At 37.8% G+C, this 21,199-nt stretch overlaps 1 protein-coding gene across 5 annotated transcripts in view; it reads right to left on the bottom strand.

Annotated features, from left to right (window-relative positions):
- The window catches only part of LOC128599460 (dnaJ homolog subfamily C member 13), a 79,570-nt gene that overhangs the window by 40,266 nt on the left and 18,105 nt on the right, over positions 1–21,199 (bottom strand). For 4 of the 5 annotated variants that reach the window (XM_053611024.1, XM_053611020.1, XM_053611019.1 and 1 more), the window contains exons 7-22: positions 20,647–20,853; positions 15,633–15,728; positions 15,139–15,230; positions 14,017–14,183; positions 11,612–11,691; positions 10,189–10,358; positions 9,722–9,821; positions 5,733–5,840; positions 5,441–5,596; positions 4,667–4,723; positions 4,472–4,593; positions 4,161–4,236; positions 3,912–4,007; positions 3,675–3,815; positions 3,033–3,050; positions 2,654–2,736 (exon numbers count right to left, since the gene is read on the bottom strand). In XM_053611024.1, coding sequence (XP_053466999.1) covers positions 2,654–2,736; positions 3,033–3,050; positions 3,675–3,815; positions 3,912–4,007; positions 4,161–4,236; positions 4,472–4,593; positions 4,667–4,723; positions 5,441–5,596; positions 5,733–5,840; positions 9,722–9,821; positions 10,189–10,358; positions 11,612–11,691; positions 14,017–14,183; positions 15,139–15,230; positions 15,633–15,728; positions 20,647–20,853 — 1,769 coding nt within the window. The remainder of the gene's footprint in view (positions 1–2,653; positions 2,737–3,032; positions 3,051–3,674; positions 3,816–3,911; positions 4,008–4,160; positions 4,237–4,471; positions 4,594–4,666; positions 4,724–5,440; positions 5,597–5,732; positions 5,841–9,721; positions 9,822–10,188; positions 10,359–11,611; positions 11,692–14,016; positions 14,184–15,138; positions 15,231–15,632; positions 15,729–20,646; positions 20,854–21,199) is intronic. The other variant, XM_053611023.1, reaches the window with a different exon arrangement.

The following is a 21,199-nucleotide window of genomic DNA, read 5'->3' as shown; positions in this document are numbered from 1 at the left end:
TTAATTTTGTGCTAGAAAACGAATGCTTGGGAATCTAAAACGTTCTTTGTACTGACTTAATGTACAAATCATAAAATAAAAAAATCTATAATAAAGTTTGTACTAAAAAAAAATTGGGGTACCTAAAACTTTTGTACAGTACTGTATCTAACAGGCAGCTAAGAAAATGATCACAGTTCAATGGAAACAGTCTCACTCTCTTTCCACTAGACAATGGTTTCTCATCTTTTTGAACTATATGGAACTCTCAACTTTAACATATTCTACTTTGACTAATGGATGGCATCTCAGATTAATAAATTAGAACTTTGTCAATGTCCTAATAGTTATAGACCTGAATGTATATGAGAAGTACTTGATATGTATTATGCCTTATTATGCACTATTTAAAGGCAAAAAAAAAAATTCACTGGACAGAACTTTGCGTTACATAATCAAGCAATGTGTGTACATACAGGATATACCTAACTGAAATACATCTATTCTTGAAGTTTACACTGATCAGCCATAACATTAAAACCATTGACAGGTGAAGTGAATAACATGATTATTTCATAATGGCACCTGTCAAGGGGTGGGATATATTAGGTAGCAAGCAAACAGTCAGTTGATGTGTTCAAAGCAGGAAAAAAGGGCAAGCTTAAGGATCTGAGTGACTTTGATAAGGGTCAAATTGTGACTGCTGGACAACTGGGTCAGAGCATCTCTAAAACAACAGGTCTTGTGGGGTGTTCCTGGTATACAGTGGTTAGTACCTACCAAAAGTGGTCCAAGGAAGGACAACTGGTGAACCAGTGACAGGGTCATGGGTGCCCAAGGCTCACTGGTGCACGTGGGAACGAAGGCTAGCCTTTCTGGTCTGATCACACAAAAGAGCTACTGTAGCACAAACTGTTGAAAAAATGAATGCTGGCTATGTTAGAAATGTGTACACATGGTGCATCGCAGCTTGCTGTGTATGTGGCTGTGTAGCTGCAGACCGGTCAGAGTGCTGACCCCTGTCCACCACCAAAAGTAGCATGGTCAGAACTGGACCATGTAGCAGTGGAAGAAGGTGGCCTGCGTTGATGTTTTCTTTTACATCACTTAGACGGCCAGATGCATGTGCGTATATGAGAAAGAGATGGCACCAGGATGCACTATGGGAAGAAGGCAAGCCGGTGAAGGCAGTGTGATGCTCTAGCCAGTATTCTGCTGGGAAACCTTGGGTCCTGAATTCATTTGGATGTTACTTGGACATGTACCTCCTACATAAACACTGACTACGTTTACATGGACAGCAGAAATCTAATTATTGACCTTACTCTGATTAAGATAATGTGATTAAGGTGTTTATATGAGTCGCTTTTAGAATACTCCTGTCATGTTCCCGTTTTACATGTTATAGAACATAATTAGATTAGCAGCCCGCGTCATTATGTCACCGCGCCACGCCGTCCGACGTCCCTCCAGAATTTCACGTATCAACATACAGTTTGTCTTCGTTATGGGACCGTATACAGTTTTGGCTGTTTTTATTTTATTTTTTTTTAACGAACGCTTTAAGTGCAGTTAATTATTTGTCATGCTGTACATGCTAATAGATGACTGCTTGAAGCCGTGGGCTGCGTCTCAAACCACGTACATACCGTCTATATAGTAGCCGAGATACATGTATTTTTCCCCACTGCAGACCTATAGTAGGCAAGTATGCGGTTTGGGACACGGCCGAACTCTTGTTCGCCATAAAACGTAAAACTGCCGTGTGTGATCGTGTCCTGTCACAAAATGCGGTGAAAACTCTCACACGACGCTAATAATGTGATTAAGGTGTTTACATGTCTGTCCATAATGCGACTAAAACAGGAGTACTCCACCGGTCTTAATTCAATTAGAGCTTAATTCGATTATGACCTTAATTAGATTAAGGTAAGTAAAAATTGCTGTTTACATGGTAGTTTCTTAATCAGAGTATGGTCTTAATCAGATTAAGAGTGGATTATTGTTGTCCATGTAAACGCAGCTACTGTTGCAGACAAACTACACTCCTTCAAGGCAACTGAATTCCCTAATGGCAGTGGTCCCTTTCAGCAGGATAATGAAGCCTGCCACACTGCAAAAATTGTTCAGGAATAGTTTGAAGGACATAACAGAGTTAAAGTTATTGACTTGGCCTCCAAATTCCCTACTTTTAATTCCAATCAAGCATCTGTGGGATGTGATGGATGAACAAGTCCTATCCTCGGAGGTCCCACATCACAACTTACAGGACTTAAGGGAACTGCTGCTAACATCTTGGTGCCAGTTACCACAGCACACCTTTTGAGGTTTTGTGCAGCCCATGCCTCAATGGGTCAGAGTTGTTTCAGCAGCACAAGGGGGACCTACACGTTAGGCAGGGGGTTTTTAATGTTATGGCTGACTGATGCATATGCATGTATATGTACATACACTCACATGCTGGACCATCAGTATATTATCACACCTAAACTAGAAAATACTGGTGATTTTACATTCTAATTTTTAGAATATATAGATTTTTTTACTACATTAAGTACTACAGGTTTTTTTTACTACACTAAGTACTACAAGTTTCACATGATATACTAAATAAACCTGACCAAAATCAGACAGTATCTAAATTACAAAATATAAATGTTAAGTAAATATATACTTGTAGTAGAAGAGCTCCCAATTGGCCTCTATCTTGATCCGCTGTCTCCTTTTCCTCAAGACAACAGGTTTTTGGTTTGGGTTCTGCAACCAACAAACATGCATTAATCACTGTGACAACAAATAAGCATGTATAATAACATGGGGACAATAAACTGTGAAACGTCTATCAAATCAAACTCATTCCAAACATATTACAAACATGGCAGCTATAACGAAGCTTATTTAAAAAAAACTAATAGTTTTGCATGAATCCATATAAAGAATGGTCTTGCAGAATCAGGAATCTTGATACAGTAACTGAATAAAAACCCCAGGAAAAACATTAATTAAAATCACAAGAATGTTAACAAAATGTCTCAGTGCTCAATGAAACTCACCAAGTTATTCCTGTCCTGCTGCATGGATTCACAGCAGACAACCACAATAATGGGCAGTGGACAGGGCAGAAATAACAGAAATATTATTGATATTGTATTTGGCGGATCACAATAAAAAAAAAACATTAAATCCAAGAATTTTCTATTTGGTAGAATTATAACCTAATTACAAGGCTGGATGGAAAAAAATGTAATATTTTTGACTGTATATTGTATTATAATGGTTTAAATACCATTTTCATACATTTCCTTACTACACTGACATAAAATGCTGAGAGTGAAATAGCTCAAACAGCAAAGCTGGTTAAGAATTCACTTTAATCATAGATGACATTTATTCTAATGTGAAGCTGTTGAAAATTAAATTAAAAAAAGTCTCCAGAAAAATTCAAAATAAATAATACTGTTAAAAATACTGTAAATTACATTACTTTGCATACTGGTTTACTAGAAAGTTGAGAATCGTTATCTAATGAGAGATTGTAGAAGTACTGGCGTACATATTGGTATGTGGATCCAGTTTCATCTTTGCACAGACTCTAGAATGTTCTCCTCTATGTTCATGCATTCATTCAGCTTTTCTGCCTATAATGGACTCTTTAAAGATTGCTTTAAAACAGTTTTGCAGTGAACCTGGCTTACCTCCTTCTGTACAATGCCCATCTTGTCTCTCCAGTGTATTAGCACCAGGTCAGCCTTTTCTTTAGCAAACTTTTCCACCTCTTTGGCAGCCTTGCCCGCTATTCGCTGCCACTCTGGCACCTTAGTGCGTCCAAACTGGTCCTGCACAGACAGAGAAAATTGGAAGTGATGTTAATTTGGTATGTGGAATAGTTATTACTCATTGTGACTCAATTAAAATAAAAGATCTAAAGTTACAGAAGCAATCTTTAGGTTGTCACGGATATGCATTCTGTCCATATCCTTTTCTGGCACAGGGTCAGAGCTGTCCAGATATGCGAGGAGCCCAGTTGGCTGGAGGGGAGAGAGTAAACAAAGGAAACGAAAGGCAAGGAAAAAGACATGACCCAAAGAAACAGATTGTCAGGAACATGTCAATGGTTGGAATGTAAACCAATTAAAAGACTTTTACTCTGTCATTAATCATTAATCTGTGTGCAATCTCACCAAGATTCTCTTGAGGAGGTTCATAGCGACAGGATTCTCAGCTGTCCACAAACCAACGAGGTGACGACTCAGCTGTCTACAAGCAACACAGGAACATTTTTTGACTTCATTTATTTAAACCTCACAAAACACAATAAGGATCATAAATTGAGTCAACTGCAGGGCTTAACAGGGATCCCTCTGCATCTTTATGCTCTTAGACTGGATACATGTCAACATGGTCTGTAGTGACCCTGTGCATTTTAATTGTCCACATTAAGCAGGCTTGGAATGAAGTCTGGGATGTGGTGCTGATAGGGGCATGTGTTTACCTGTTCGTAAGCATCCTCTGATCAGTGCTGACTGTGAACATAGATGTGTGTAGATGTCTTGGTAAAGCACCTTCACTCAATGCCAAGTCCTGCATCTTTGTGGCTATTTCCTTATCCCCCTCCTGAACACACACATGCACACACCAATTTTTCCACATTAGACAATACTACTTAAAAAAATTTATGGAATCTTACCTCAATAATGGCCTTCATCACCAAACCTGCACCCTTCACTATAGCCATAGAAGGATGCTGCAGAGACAGAGACAACAGAACAGAAAAAACAATCAGTATAATCTACAGAAACATAAGACGTAACCTAGTGCATACACTATATGGCCAAATGTCTGCGGATATCAGAGCAACACACCCATAAATGGGCCTTCCCCAAACTGTTGCCACAAAGTTGGAAGCACACGGTCAGATGTATAAAATGTCTTTGTATGCTGTATAGCATTATAATGTCCCTTCACTGGACGAAAAGGCCCAACCCAAGTGAGGCCCATGAAGGCATGGTTACCCAAGGTTGGTGTAGAAGAACACAAGTGGCCTGCACAGAGCCCACACCACAACTCCACTGAAAACCTTTGTGTTGGATGAACTGAAGCGCCAACTGTGTGTCAGACCTACTCACCAGACAGTGTCTAACTGCAGCAATACTCTTGTGACTGAATGGGCAAATCCCTACAGCCACAATCCAAATGCTAGTGGAAATCCTTCCCAGAAGAGTGGAGGTTATTATAACACCAAAGGGGGGGGACTAAATCTGGAATAGGATACAGTGATTGAGCCATAAGTATTTGGACAGTTATCATTTTCTTCCAAAATACTTATGGACTCGACTGTATGCGTGTGATGATCCACAAACTTTTGGCTATATAGTGCATCTCTTCTGTACTACAAAAAAGCAAAGCACATTGTTTGGCTCGGACTGTCTGCATACACACTGCAGAATGTTTTGCCTCGGACCTGGAAGAGTTTGAAAAGTGTGCGTCCATTGGAGGCCACCATCTCTAGCAGCATGTCAAACTGCTGACCTTCACTCGTCTCGCTGTAAGGCGCGCAAAGGGCAAAGGTCAAGAAATCTAGCAGTGCACTGATCACTAAAGCACCTGTACCATGGTCCTGAAAATAGATGGAAACGATGTTAGACAGCTGCACATAAAAATAGAACTATGCATATTAGACTTCTTTTAGGATACTAAAGACTTTTAAGCAGCTACAATCAAGTTACATTAAGGTGAACTTATTAGCAGTGTACCACATTACTGATGAATTTCTCCAAAAGGCTCTCCAGGAACTTTTTGGATGATAGAAGAGAGGCTTTGTTCAACTGTTCCTGCCTCAAGTCATAGTCATCATGCATTGGCTGTAAAAGCAACAACACAACTATAAATGTTGTACTTTTAAAAACAACACAAACAATAAGAGCTATACACTCACCATCCGCTTTATTAGGAAGACCTGTAGAACTCTTCTTTATGAAATTATCCAATCAGCCAATTATGTGGCAGCAGCACAGCATGCAGATGTTGGTCAAGAGCTTCAGTTTATGTTTAGAATGGGGAAAATTTGATCTCAGTGACTTGGACCATGGCATGGTTGTTGGTGCCAGATGGGCTGGTTTGAGTATTACAAAGTATTTCCCTGTGATGGTTTAATTCTGCAGTGCTGTAAAAATGTAGTCGCCCCATACCGATTTGTTCTGTTTTTGTGTACATCTCATACAAAATAGTTTCAGAAACGAAAACAAAATCTAAGATAAAATAAAGGCAACCTGAGTAAACACAAAATACAGTTTTTAAATAATAATGTTATTTATTGAAGCAAAAAGTTATCCAATACAAACTGGGCCTGTGTGAAAATGTATTTGCCCCCTTAGTTACCAATTCCTATTAGTGACTAGATGCAGCCAACCTTTTCAATCAAATCAACACTTAAAGAGAACCTTTTTTAACAGCATGAAGTTGGTTAAAATGTCTTACCCAGTAACACACTATGGCAAAATTAAAAGAAATTCCAGAAATGATGAGGAAGAAGGTGACTGAAATACATCAGTCTGGGAAGGGTTACAAAGCTATTTCAAAGGCTCTGGGACTCCACAGTGAGAGCCAGTATCACCAAATGGAAAAACTCAGACAGTAGCTAGCCTTCCCAGAAGAGCAGAGCAACTACTTATCCAGGAAGTCACAAAAGACCAAAGGACAACATCAAAGGAACTACAGGCCTCTCTTGTATCACTAAAGGTCACTGTTCGAGCCTCCACTATCAGAAAGACACTGGGCAAAAATGACACCTATGGAAGTGTGGCGAGGTGAAAACCACTGCTAACCCATCTCAATTTTGCCAAAAGACACCTTGATGATCCTCAAACCTTTTTTGAGAATGATCTGTGGACTGATGAGTTAAAAGTCGAACTGTTTGGAAGACAGGGGTCCTGTTACATGTGGCATAAACCAAACACAGAATTCCACAAAAAGAACATCATACCTACGGTCGAGCATGGTGGTGGAAGTGTGATGCTGTGGGGATGCTCTGCTGCTTCAGGGCCTGGGCAACTTGCAGTAATTTATACCAACACCAATGACAGAATTCAAACATGAATTCTGTTCTCTACCAGAAAATCCTAAAGGAGAATGTCCGGTCTTCAGTCTGTAAGCTGAAACTCAAGCGCAACTGGATTATACAGCAAGACAATGATCCAAAGCATAGGAGTAAGTCCTAGACCTAGATGTAAGCTAAAGTCTGATCTCCAGTTATCAGAAGTGTTTGGTTTCAGTTATTGCTGCTAAAGGTGCCACAACCAGTTTTAAGATAAAGGGGGCAATTAGTTTGTCACATGGGTGATAGGTGATGGATAACTTTTTTGGCTTCAATAAAAAAAATAAATAAAAACTATTGTGTGTTACCTCAGGTTGCCTTTGTTTTATGTTGTATTACGTTTGAAGATCTAAATATACACAAAAACAGAAGAAATAAGGATTGGGCAAATACTTTTTCATAGCACTGTATGATGATGAATAACCTGTTTCATATGATAAATAAGTCCATGTATGATAAAGGGAAGAAGGAGGACCTATGTTAAATCATGTCTGTTTATAACCAATCACATACTTTACTCTTTGTTCGCTATATGATGAATAATTCATGTGTGCTTCTATGTATGTTCATGCAAAACTTGAGAACCCTTTGAGGTACGGTATGGTTGATAAGGCAAGAGTGGCTACCCAGGCTCATCAGCAACTAGTGACTGAATAAAATATTTATTGAGCACATTCAAGTGTTTGCTAGTGATTTCTCATTTTTTAGCTGAATTTCCACCACATTTCTTGGCGTCCCTGGGGGAGCTCCAACATATCAGTGGGGGTAAAGGCCTGAACGAAGGATTACACACCAGCAAGACAGGAGAGTGTCTCAGCAACTGAGGATACTCCACTGAGTGACAAAGCTATAAATTTAGTAAGTGAAACTATTCCTTGGCTTGCTAAAGAACATTTTGAAGAGGACATGTACTGAGTTTATATTTAGTATTTAATTGCAACCCTCTTAGTAGATGTACTGTACTAAGTTGTAAAGAGTGAAGTAAAAGTGTACAGAACTGAGAAATAATTTTCTGTTCCAGTGTTATTATTGAATTGAAAAAGAAAAAAAGTGGGCAATGTCTTTAACTCTTTACATCTTTTTATCTATTAGTTAGGAGTTCTGATTTAAAACAGAATCTTTTAGTAGCAAGAAGACCTCCTGGTCCCATGAGAGAAATTCTGGGGTGGGGTAAAAGTCTAGGGTGGTATAGATCATAATCAGGTTAACCCTCATGCTTTGTTACAACATGTGAAAACCATCCTGTTCATTCATTCACATAAAACAACGAATTGATTTAAGTTTCGTGTGGCATTTTTTGTCTTTGAAAGGCTGTATGCAAGGGACTGTCAATGGACATGAATATTGATGTCTTTCACACCTGAGAAAATAACGACCCACCGCCTAATGGGTCTATCAAGGTGGAATGCCACTATGAAAATTAAAAGAAAGAATTTGAGGAGACTAAAAGAAAGAATGTTTTTTGTTTGTAGTTTATTTAGAACATAATGCACAATATAATCAAAATATAAAATATGAGGGTCAAAGGGACATTTTTGTTCACTCCAGTGGCAACCTGTGAAGCTCTGGTGAACTCCATGCCCAAGAGGGTTAAGGCAGTGCTGGAAAATAATGGAGGCTACGCAAAATATTGACACTTTGGGCCCAATTTGGACATTTTCACTTAGGGGTGTACTCACTTTTGTTGGCAGCGGTTTAGACATTAATGGCTATGTGTTGAGTTATTTTGAGGGGACAGCAAATTTACACTGTTACACAAGCTGTACACTCACTACTTTACATTGTAGCACAGTGTCATTTCTTCAGTGTTGTCACATGAAAAGATATAATCAAATATTTACAAAAATGTGAGGGGTGTACTCACTTTTGTGACATACTGTATGTCTTCAATAAAGCACCTTGAAAACATTGTTTTAAGAAGGTCTGATTGTCTGATGGTTCACCTTCATCACAGCTGACTGCAAGTGAGGCTTGGCTGGGGTACACTGAGAGTTGACCGAGCTCAGCATGTTTTTTATTACAATGTGTAACCACTCAAGCCAATATGTGTGAATTAGTGAAGAGCACTAATGTCACTACTCAGGGTTGGGAGTGTGGGTTTTATGAGGGCCACCACGATACCCTGGAAGGTTCAGCTTCAGTCTGCTCCCTTGGCTGCTTGCAAAGTCAGCTAAGCTTATTCGTAGATGACTGAAGCTAACGTGACGCTAATGAAGCCAACACTAAGGTAATACAAAGCTAGCATGAAGTTAACATACTTCTCTCTTATTCACTTAACATAGAGCTAACGGAAATCTAATACCAGCTTTGGAGGACAAGTTCAGCTGTAGCTCTGACCCTTGTCACATGATGTTTAGCAAACAGCTTCAGGTATGGGGTGAGAAGAAGTGTAGTTGTAGTGGGTCAACATTTGAAGATTAAAAAAAAAACACCATGCCACAGTCAAAGTCACTGAGACCACATTCCCCACCCCCAGTTCTGAAATTTGATTTGAATATTAAATGAAGCTTTTGACCTGTATCTGCATGATATGCATTTATGTTGTTGTCGCATGATTGGCTGATTAGATAATTGCATGAATGAGTAGTTGAACATGGATTCCTAAGTGTATAAGAAAGAGTTTACATACAAGAGCAGCCAGCCACTTACACACATAAGAGCACAGAGCATGTCAATAGCAGCATGCGTCACACCATTATTGCTCCTCTTCAGTGCTTTAACAGTCTTTACACCCAACCTCTCCCTAAACCTGAAACACACATTCACACCAGTGAACACCATTAGTACAGAGTTATGAGTACAAAAGGTCCATAAATAGTACAGACGGCATGTCTGTAAATCCATTAATATGACTAACTTTAGGCAGTAAGCCTATTTACTCAGTAATTCATGCGCTACAATAGATCTGCTACAGCAGGAAGACTCTGGAATGTCATAACTGTCCATAAGCACCTGTACTTTTAATGAGATTTTAGTAACTAGAATTTTAAAGATCAAGTGTATTTAAAAATGTTTAATACTTTGTTATATTTATTGTCTCAAGAATAGTCATTATTATTACTATAGTTGTTATTATTAGTATTTTTTATTATTGTAGTAGTAGCAGTCTGGAGTACTTAGGGAGCTGGGTAAAGGCCTGAAAGCCAGCTTTAGAGGCAATGAGTCGTCTGATGGCCTGGAATTGGGCCTCCAGTTCAGCATTGGGCCCGCCCAGCTCAGAATCCTGGGACAGGAGTGCCAAGATGGCATTGTTTATCAGTTTCTCTTTGTTCTCTGAGAAAAGGCCCTGTAAATGAAGAGAAGCAAACACATGTACATTTACACAGTTAGTATATGAGACATATGCAAGCAACAGGAAATATAGTATGAAATAGTTTTTATAAAAGCTTAATTTTTGGTTAAATATATTTGTTCAGCAAACTTCTATCATTTATCATTATATTTGTAGTGCAGAGCACAAATCGTCCCATTATACTGGATCTGAAATAAAACCCTATCGGAGATCAAATTTTGTGAGAAAGCAAACAGACCCATCAATAAGTGAAATGCGGGTGACTGGTTCAGTTCGGACAATCATTCACCATTCTCTAAACTTTGTTTGTGGCCTAAAAAAACCCTAGAGTTTTCCTGCATCAATGTTACGTGCAATTTGTCCCAGATGTATGTAACTGCAGGCATATGTACACTACAGTGGTGCATAAAAGAATTTTCTATACATCTGCATAAAAATGACCTAAAACATCAGTTTTTCACAAGCCCTAAAAGTAGACAAAGATTAATTAAACAACTGAGACAAAAATGTTAAACTTGGTTATTTATTTATTGAGGAAAATGGTCCAATATTACAGATCTGTGAGTGGCAAAAGTATTTGCTTTCAGTATCTGGTGTGACCCCCTTGTGTATCTCTCTTAATATCCGGCCACAGCATTTCAATTGGGGGAGGTCTGGACTTTGACTTGCCATTCCAACACCTTGATATTTTCTTCTTTAGCCATTCAGATGTCAATTTGCTGGTGTACACACACACACACACACACACACACACACACACACACACACACACACACACACACACACCAATAGTAGCAGAGCTGCCATGCAAGGCATTAGCAACTTGAGGTTCAGTGTCTTGCCCAAGGACACTTCGGCATGTGGAGTCATGTGGGCCGCGAATCGAACCGCCAACCCTACAATTAGTGGACGACCCGCTCTACCACCTGAGAGACAGCCTCAAGCTAGGGAGTCATAAAAGGCAACATCATGTTCAATATTAGGATTTTTTTTCTAAATAGATATTGTCATGATGTAGTTAGTATTGTGCTAGCAGACATGCAGTAGCCAGCTAGCAGACATGCTATATTGTGATTATAGCTTCTTCAGGATGTATTGCAGCTAGTGGTGAAAAAAATTAACAGAACATTTGGCCATATTGTGTCTGAAATGTCAGCTACTCAATACTAATTTCTTGTTTATAGAACTGTAGTATAAAAGCAACATTGCACTCACAATCCTTAACTTAACTTATAACAATAACTTACATCTTGAGTGACTGCATGTAGAACTCCACTGTAGGAGATGTTGGCGTTGAACCTGAACACTGCATCAGCAAAATTTCCATCTACGTACAAAAGACAGTAAAAAATATTTCCTGAGATGTCATTTTCCTCTTTAAGAAGATAATGATTATTAATATTTAAAAAGTTTACAGGTAAATATGTACTGTTATTCAAGTACCGATAATTTCAATTAAATTATATAGCAATATTTAAATACACAGACGTGCAAATGTTATGGTGATTTTTCATATATATTGTCATGAAGTCTGTATTAGGTTTGAGCATGGCCACCTTAGGACATTTGGCAAATGAACAAATGAACACCTAAGTCTAGACTTTGGATTTGTTTGCACAGCACCCACACCCCTACATTCCTGTTTTGTTAGTATTACCCACATATTTAAAAGTATTTATTATATAGTAAGCAAATTCACTGCAAGAGCATTGCAATGCACATAAAACTGCACATATCTGTACTTTATTCAAAATATAGTCCATATTGTTGTTGCCATCTCTCTTTTATACCCTTTATTTTTTTTATTTATCTTTTTCTACTTGTATACAAGTAAATTTTGATTTATTTAAATACTATTTTTATGTCACAGGCAGTCATAAAAACATTTCGCTGCATTTCCTTTGTGTTAAGTGTTGATGTAATACATAATGCATTATTTAAAAAAACATATTAAAATGCATTATTTTAATAATGATGAGTCGTCAAGTTAAAAGTATTTGTTATACCACAGCACTGTATTCTTGAATCTTACTGGTCAGAAGGTGCTAATTTTCTACAATAGCATTGCTCTGACAGGACTGTTAGCTGTAATTCAAATCACAGACTGATATTAACATGCTTGTTCTACAGTATCATTTCTATAAGAATGGATAATTCATTAGGACGTGGGAGACTTTCTACATAATCTAAACCAGTGGTTCTCAGAGAACCACGGAGCGAGCGAACGGGGGGCACAAATTGTTTTCAAGAAAGAAAAGAAGAAGAAAAAAAAAAAAAAAAAAAGAAAAAAAAAACACACAGAAAGGGCATCAATTGGGGACTCGGTGTATTTTATTGCTTTTCAAATAGAATGTGCATAAATGAAAAACCCCACATCCCCTTTCCCTCTGCATTTCCTTTTTGCTGGGGAGAGGCGGAGCTTAGCCTGGCTATTATATAGCTGTCAGTGCAGACCAGTGTTGCCAACTTAGTGACTTTTCAGACCCCATTAGTGACTTATTTGCGCAAAAAATAAATAAATAAATGAATGAAAAGCGCACATAACTACAAATCTAGCGACTTTTTAGACAAACTTAGCAACTTCCCAAATGTCGGCAGCTTTCCCGCTGCACTCTCACCTCTCTCTGCATCTGCTCTGTGGCTGAGAGCCAGAGATTTAACAATGTCATCAATAATGAGATGCGCCCTTCGTCCCAATTTACATCATTCTTATGTGAATGTTTTTAAGACGAATGTAATACATGTTTTACATGTAAAATAGTACACGTTATTACAGCCTAGTGCTCCTTTGTTCAAAGTAGTTATAGTGTTCAGAAACATTTTTGATAATTCATGTTCCATACCGGTCCATCCGTTATATAGTTTTATAAAAGTCATAAAAGGTATTTTCTTAAATCACTAAAGTTATGAAAAGTAATTTGAAAAGTACAAGAACTATAACTATCTATCTAAGATATCAGGTATAGAGAGAGAGAGAGAGAGAAATATAGATAGATTTTAAAGGCTATAGAATATATAATTATTATACCTGGCCTCTTCCAACAGGGTGGGGGGGTGGGGGGGGGTGGTTGTGCCACATGAATTCGTTTTTATTTATCAAAGAATCTTAATACAGAGACGCATTCTGTAAGGAGACATTTATTTAATTTATGGTTGAAATCTTGAGTGTCAAAGCTTCGTAATATATTTAGAAACTTTTCGAACACGGATGAAGGCATGACGTGTTAATCGTTGGCAAAAAAAAAATTTGGTGCAAAACAGGGGGGGGAAAAAAAACACAAAACAGGACATCCTGTTATTGGAAAACAAACATTGGGGTGGTAACAGTACTTCCACACTGCATTGGAAAGCATCACACCACCCTGTTGTTGATTATTTGCGTATAATAGCAGGTCTCGTCATGTTTTACTCCTTACTTATCATATGCACACTCATGTATACAGTGGGATGAAAACAGACTGCCTCTAGAACCAGGCAATTACATTAAACAAAAAACAAGTGTAACAAACAAGACAATAGAAAGGCAACATACAAAGTAGAAATAGTGCAAAAACTATAATGATATCAATGTAAGAACAAACAAACAAAAACAAACTACACTTATGAATGATTTCAATGATAAATATTGAAGATTTCAAAACACTCTACATACTGGGTGGAGCTGCGAGGAATTTGAGATGGAGGCTCTCTACCTCCTCATCAACGGGCATGCTGAGAAGTCCCCAGCGCTGCCCTCTTTGAGTGGAGGCAATTTTTACACACACATCTCTGTTACCAGAAGCCCTCACCCCATCCAACAGACTGGCCATCAGAGAGTCCCTACAGAGTCAGACAAAGAGACAGAGTGATACAGAGAAAGAATGACAGAGAGAGAGAGAGAGAGAGAGAGAGAGAGAGAGAGAGAGAGAGAGACAGAGATTTTCTGTTAGTCAGAAAAAAGTTGACATTCAAAAAATATAGCTGCTGAAACCATGAAATATATTTACATAGAGAAATGTCTCACTTAAACCTTGTCTTCTTCCATCAAGAGTTATAAGTAGATCTAAAATTTATTTTAGCTACAGTAGCTAATGTAACACAACCTACCAAACATGGTATGTAATATTAACTGGTATTATTTAGCTAGCTACAAGGTTACTTCTATGACTATGTGAGTAAAATAACCCTCATTTTTCATCCAAGATGAGAGGCCAAAAGGATGTGGATACCGAACCATCACAATCATATGTGCTTGTTGAACACAGTATTTGACCCCCCACATACTCTTTACAATATGAACAATATGTACGCATTCTACAACTTTCACAAAGTGTCATGATTGTGTGATTAGTAAAAACAAACTAATAACATGCCAGATGAATATAAAAAAAAGAATACAGTAACAGTCTCAATCAATTGAGCCATAATGATAATTAAGGGTTAAGGAATAATTAAGTCACACAAACCCACTGATGTTACATCACAAGCCTTTTATAAATTCTTCAGAATTGCTTTATAAAATATGTATGCAATGATGTTAAATGTGCTACAAAGTACCTATATAGGTATCTTTTGGGTAGAAATTTGCCTAAATACCAAACATCTGATGCATTAGATATTTAAAAAGGAATTCAAACTAATCCAAATTCAGAATGGGGAAAAAACTAATACAAATTGTGCAAGCAAATTTCCTGCATAGATAAAAAACAAACAAAAAATTACTGAAATGAAAGCACGAGTTAGAGAACGAGAGACAAAGAGAGCGTGTGTGTGTGCGTGCACATGTGCATGTTACCTATCTGTGGAGCAGTATTTTCGTATCTGTCCTCTGATGAACTCGACTGTGAATATCTGAGGATTCTCGGCATCACAAATAAGCGCAAAAACCTGCAGCAGCACCAATACCATCAGATCAACAAATATTCTTGCAGAGTATAACCAAATTAGCACTAGCACTATGCTGGAATACTGGGAAATTATTATTATTATTTTTTAAATAATTTTGGTTTTGGGGAAAACTCCGGAGACAAGACTGTACTTTAAAAGGTGCAAAGTAAAAAAATAAATAAAAATAAGACAAATGAAAACATAAAAGAGGGAGAAATAAAATGAATTTTTTTTTTTTTTTTTAAAAGCAGGATTAATAAAAAATAGAGGAAGATAAATGTTATAGTAATATTCCATGTTAGATTGTATTGCATAATTCTAATTGGATCAAACTTAAAACTAATCAAACATTCAAAACATTAATTCTTGAAAAGAGTTGCTACTTTATAAACAATGTCTCACCTCTCCAAAGGGTTTGACGGTGACAATGTTGTAGGACGCAGGGTCTCTTTCCACCAGAGATGTCTCAGTGAGGGCCAGGATCCTCTTTACAGGCTCCTGAGGAAAATAAAGCACATCAAATTTTATGCCCCAAAATTGGGACTATAATAATACACCAGTATTATGGTACACTGTAATCTGAAAGTTACATTATTACTGTTATGCTACACCAATATAATTAAGAACATCACAAAAAAAAAAAAAAAAAAAAAAAAAAAAGTAGTCCTGCTGGATATCCCTGGATATAATTCCTCATTTTTTAGCAGGAAAATGTTTGAAAACAAAAACAAATATACCATGTGAAAATCTGAGAAATCTGTGCATTTTTCTGGAAAAAAAAGACAGACAGATAGATAGCAAGTAAGTAAAAGTAAGTAAAGTGGTTGTAGTGCAGGTGATGATCATAAGGTGACGGTCATTAAAATGGGTCCATAGAAAAATGGTTGTGTCCATGACCAGATCAGTCTGGAGTTAAAAGTGCTGTGCTGCATGACTAGGTGTTCACTGAGGTGGTCAGAGACATTGATAATGATGAATAGCACTTTATCCAGCATCCTGTCCTGGTCCAGATTGGTTCCAATCACCTGTCCAGCTTCCCTTATAAGTCTGTTTATTCTGCTAGCATTTCCTGTTTTGATGACACTACCTCAACATACGGCCTGTGTAAAAGATGGTGCCTCCTACAACTGACTAGAACATGCGTAGCATCCTGTTGCATACATTGAAAGACCAGAGCTTCCTAAAAAAAAAAAAAAATAGAGTCTGCACTGCCCCTTCCTGTAGACTGCCTCAGTGTTGTGCCCAATCCAGTCTAGATGCACTGCAAGGTATCTGTAGACTTCCACGTCCTCCCCAAGGATAGAGACAGGGGTCGGCAGGGACTTTTTATAAAGTGCACCAACATCTCTTTTGTTTTGGCCACGTTGCACTGCAAAAAGTAAATATATCTTGAATATAGTCAAATTTATTTGCAAAATCGTTTGCCAAAAGAGACGAGACGACTTCAAGCTTGAAATGAGTTTTTTCTTAATAATAAAAGAATAGAAATAGGTTTAATAATCTTTATGGTTTATAGTAATCTAATAACAGGAAATACTAGATAAATGTGACTATATTCAAGATATTTTCACTTGCTGTCACTTTTTGTAGTGTGAGCTGTAGGTTGTTCCTTCCACATCACTCAACGAAGCTGTCGATCACAGCTCAATACTCTGACTCCTGCACTTCACTATATCAGACTCCACTACAGCAGAGTCATCAGACAATTTCTGCAGAAGGTGTACAGTGTGAACAAGAAAGAGATTGAACTCTTCTCTGTTGAGCTCCTGTATTGCTCATCCTATTGTCCAACACACAGATCCTCAAAGCACAAACCAGGGTCTAGCTGTCAGTTCGTCTGAATTCCAAGAGGTTGTGGTGGTGTCCGCTTGCATCACCTTCAACTTTTCACCAAGCAAAAAGGGTTGTATGCTACTAAAGGCACTGGAAAAGTCATATGAAGAATATCACCCTCATAGTATTGCCAGGTTTGTCCAGGTGGAAGTGGGCCCTCTGTAGTAGATAGATAATGGCATCAAGTACACCAATTTGTTGTTGATATGCAAACTGCATAACAAAAAAAAATTACCTCTATTTTACAAATTATGTACAAAAAAGTATTTCAAGAATAGCAGAAATACTTATTACATTTTTGTACAGTAAAGTAGCCCTGATAAGCAACACATTGTTTCATTTTCTTAATTTCCCCCTTTCATTTTTAGCAAGTGAAGACATTCATGGTTTTATCTGTTTGGCAGCACAGACAAGGGAAGCTAAAAATGCATCAGAGAAAAATGTTTTGTTGCTCTGTTCCAAAGTCAGACTGTATAAGCTTCTATAGTTTGTATAAGATAAAAAAAAAGGAAAAAATAAACACACATTATGAGATACAAACCTCAATGTTCAGTGTTTGAAGTCTGCTCCTCTTAAATATATTTAAAGCTACACTATTAGACATTTTCCACTGTCATGGTTCTGGTCTGGAGTCAGTTCTTGAACCGCTCTGTGTATATTGTGTATATATCTGAATAATCTCATATAATATGCGATTGGACGAGTTCATTTACCCGTCAGATGCAAAGCGCTTTAGTTTAATGGTGTTCATTAGGGATGCTCCGATCAGGATTTTTACAGCTGATACCGATCCAGATACCAATCTTTTTATATTTAAGCTTTAATCGGGAGGTTTAATCATAAACAGTTAAATGTAAGCTCTCCGCTCATGGTCACTGTTAACGGAATTAAAATAATAGCAATGAGATCCTGTTGGTTAATTGATAAATAAACAAGCATAAAATATGGGTTAGGGTTAGGGTTAGGTTAGACTAACACAAAAATGATCCATATTAGGAAAAAAGGCTAAAAGCCTTCTAAGGAAATAGCGAACTAAGCTTAAATGTCAAATTGATATTAAATGCAACCCATAGTAATTAAACATTATTTCATTTCTCATTTTATTAAGTTATTATAATATCTATTTTTATATTAAATGATTTATTTATAATTAAGCACATTTTCTGTCTTTACCTTTTGTTAGGTTTTTTTTGTTTGATGGTTTATCAGTTGTTCCTTTTAGATTTGATCCCTGGTACAGTGTTGCCATGTCTGCTGATAAGAGTGTTATTTTGGGGGATTAATTCAGAACATGGAAACTAGTGGTGACTTCTAGTGATATCTGGCAACCCTGAGTTTAAATAAAGTGAATGTGCTATTAGAGTTGCTGAAGAGAGTGAAGGAGAGCAGCAGTGCACTGTATGTTAACAGACTGAACAGTTGCTACTCTTGATTATGACTGGTGAGGAATTATTTAATAAAGAAATTTGAATTAAAACCAAAGAAATTTAAATTAAAATTCATTTGAATTAATTCAAAGAAATTCGAATTAAAACTTGTAGCGTTAGCATTATTATTAATGTACCGCTGTCTCTACACGAGCAGGTCACAGGTTCAGGTCATTTTGCGGGATCACTAAAGAAGATGGCGGTTGTGAGATCGGAGAGTTGACAGAAGCAGATGATGTACAGTGTTACTCTCGTCATCATAATGGCTTCTCTGCAGTATTTACACACTTGTTCGGTTGACTGAGGTGATGAAAATCAGTGTGAAAGTAACGGCTGTGCAGTGTAGATGCATTTTGGAGTTGTAGTATTTATTCCTATTGTATTATACAACTACGAACAGGTCACTCGCACCAGTGCTCCTAAATATTTTTTCACAAAGTACTGTTCAGTCGCAAATGCGAGTGAAATGGTCGCACTGTAGAGCCCTGGGAGTCCATACACGTAGGATCAAACTAAAATATTAACCAATCTTCGACTAATGTATGTTAAACACCCAATATGCCAAACGTTCAGCTTGTTCAGTGTGATGAGTACAGGATGTTTAGTGATTATGAGTCTTTACATTACAGCACAGTGAAATTCTTTTCTATGCATTCCACAGCTTCCTGACATGCTGACAGAGCACAGGGTCAGCTATGATACAGCGCCCCTGGAGCCCAACAGTGGCAGCTTGGCAGTGCTGGGGCTTAAATCCCCAACCTTCCGATCAGTAACCCAGATCCTTAACCGCCAAGCCACCACTGCCCATTCATTAGAATTTAGTCATTCTTACTAGCGGTGCACATCCACACTAGAGTGGGTTAGTGAGAATGAGAGCAGTGGAGTTTCTGTAGTGGAAAGTCTGGATGGCTCAGGCAGAGATAGCGATTCCCCAACTCCGGCATTAGACCACAGCAGAGCGAATGGGTGACGACTCGGCGGCATAATCGCAAAGCCAAAGCTTTAGGATAGGAGACTACCTTAAGGCACGTGAAACTAGCTAGGCCTTTAGCGGCTCCAGCAGCTTTAGTATAGTTATACCGGGAGCCAGGGCACCGGACATAGCAGGTAATCTTAGACAGGCAAATATTTTCAAAGACAGTTATTCATGTAGGACCTAATGATATACGCCTTCATCAGTCAGAAGTTACTAAGAGTAGTATGTCCGATGCAGTAGTATGCTCTGGCCCCATCCCAATGCGGCATTGCGATGTAGCTTACAGCAGGTTGGTACAGGTGGTTCCGCTAATTATCATTTATAGACCCCCAGGGCCATATTCTGAATTCCTTGGGGAATTTGCAGATTTCATATGGAACCTGGTTGTTTCTCTAGACAAACCACAAATTGTTGGTGACTTTAATATTCATTTTGATAACCCAGAAGACCCTCTGAGAACAGCGGTTGTGTAACTTCTTGATTCAGTAGGGGTCAATCAGAATGTTATAGGACCCACTCATAATGCTGGTCAAACTCTTGACCTTATACTAACATACAGATTAAATATAGAAAATATAGTCCCATTTCCGGAGTCTGAAGCAATCTCAGATCATTATTTCATCTCGTATGGTTATCATGAGCTGCATCTCAAATCAAAAACTCTGACCTTAAATACATAGTATTTACTAACCTAGAAAATCCTGAAGGCTTGTGCAAAATGTGTATTGATCATAATATATGCACCTTGTCACGCTACCGCGTCAAACATAAATTCATGTCAGCTGCTGCACAGAGTTTTATCAATAATCTCCCAGAGATATCAACTATGACTTTATCACCGCCTGATTCCAATGAACAGGCTACTGAACACACATAGTGCTGCTAGATCAGTCTCTCTCTCCACCTAAATTGAAGATGATATAAATAATCCTAGATTCTTATTTAATACTGTAGCAAAATTAACTAGGAATAAAAACCACCACAGAAACAGGCACACAATCATTAAAACTTCGAGTGTGTGTAAATATGCATATTTATTTATATATATATATATATATATATATATATATATATATATATATATATATATATATATATATATATATATATATATATATACACACACACACACACACACACACACACACACACATACACACACCCCACATATATATCTCACCGCATGTCGTGGTGAGATCTTCTGCACTACAAACTCGGCGAGGGACGTGATGCTCTCGTCTGAACCATATTTGCCGAGCCGCTCACTGACAAAGTCTTCAAAGCTTAAAGGCTCCTTCCTCAGGCGCAGCATGATCCCAATAAAGTTCCCAGCATGCTCAATAGCACTGCGGATGATCTCATCACGGTGCTCTGACGCAAAGAGGTGCTAAAAAAAATTGAAACTGAGATTTATTTTTATTCACCAAATATACAAAGTACACAGGAACCTGACTTGAAAAATCAACAATAGAACATTTAATGTACAACTTTTCAACATACAGTCCCCACCGAAAGTATTGGAATGGCGAGAACAATTCTTTGTTTTTGCTATACACTGAAAACATTTGGATTTGAAATCAAAAGATGAATTTGAGACAATAGCTCAGAATTTCATCTTTCATTTCCTGTTATTTACATCTAGACGTGTTAAACAACTTAGAACATGGCACGTTTCATTTGAACCCACCCATTTTTTAAATGATCAAAAATACTGGAACATGTGGCTGGCAGGT

The sequence above is a fragment of the Ictalurus furcatus genome, chromosome 23 (genome assembly GCF_023375685.1).
Source record: "Ictalurus furcatus strain D&B chromosome 23, Billie_1.0, whole genome shotgun sequence".
Lineage (NCBI taxonomy): Eukaryota > Metazoa > Chordata > Actinopteri > Siluriformes > Ictaluridae > Ictalurus > Ictalurus furcatus.
The sequence above is the reverse complement of the archived record's forward strand: the minus strand, read 5'-3'. Positions and strand labels throughout refer to the sequence as shown.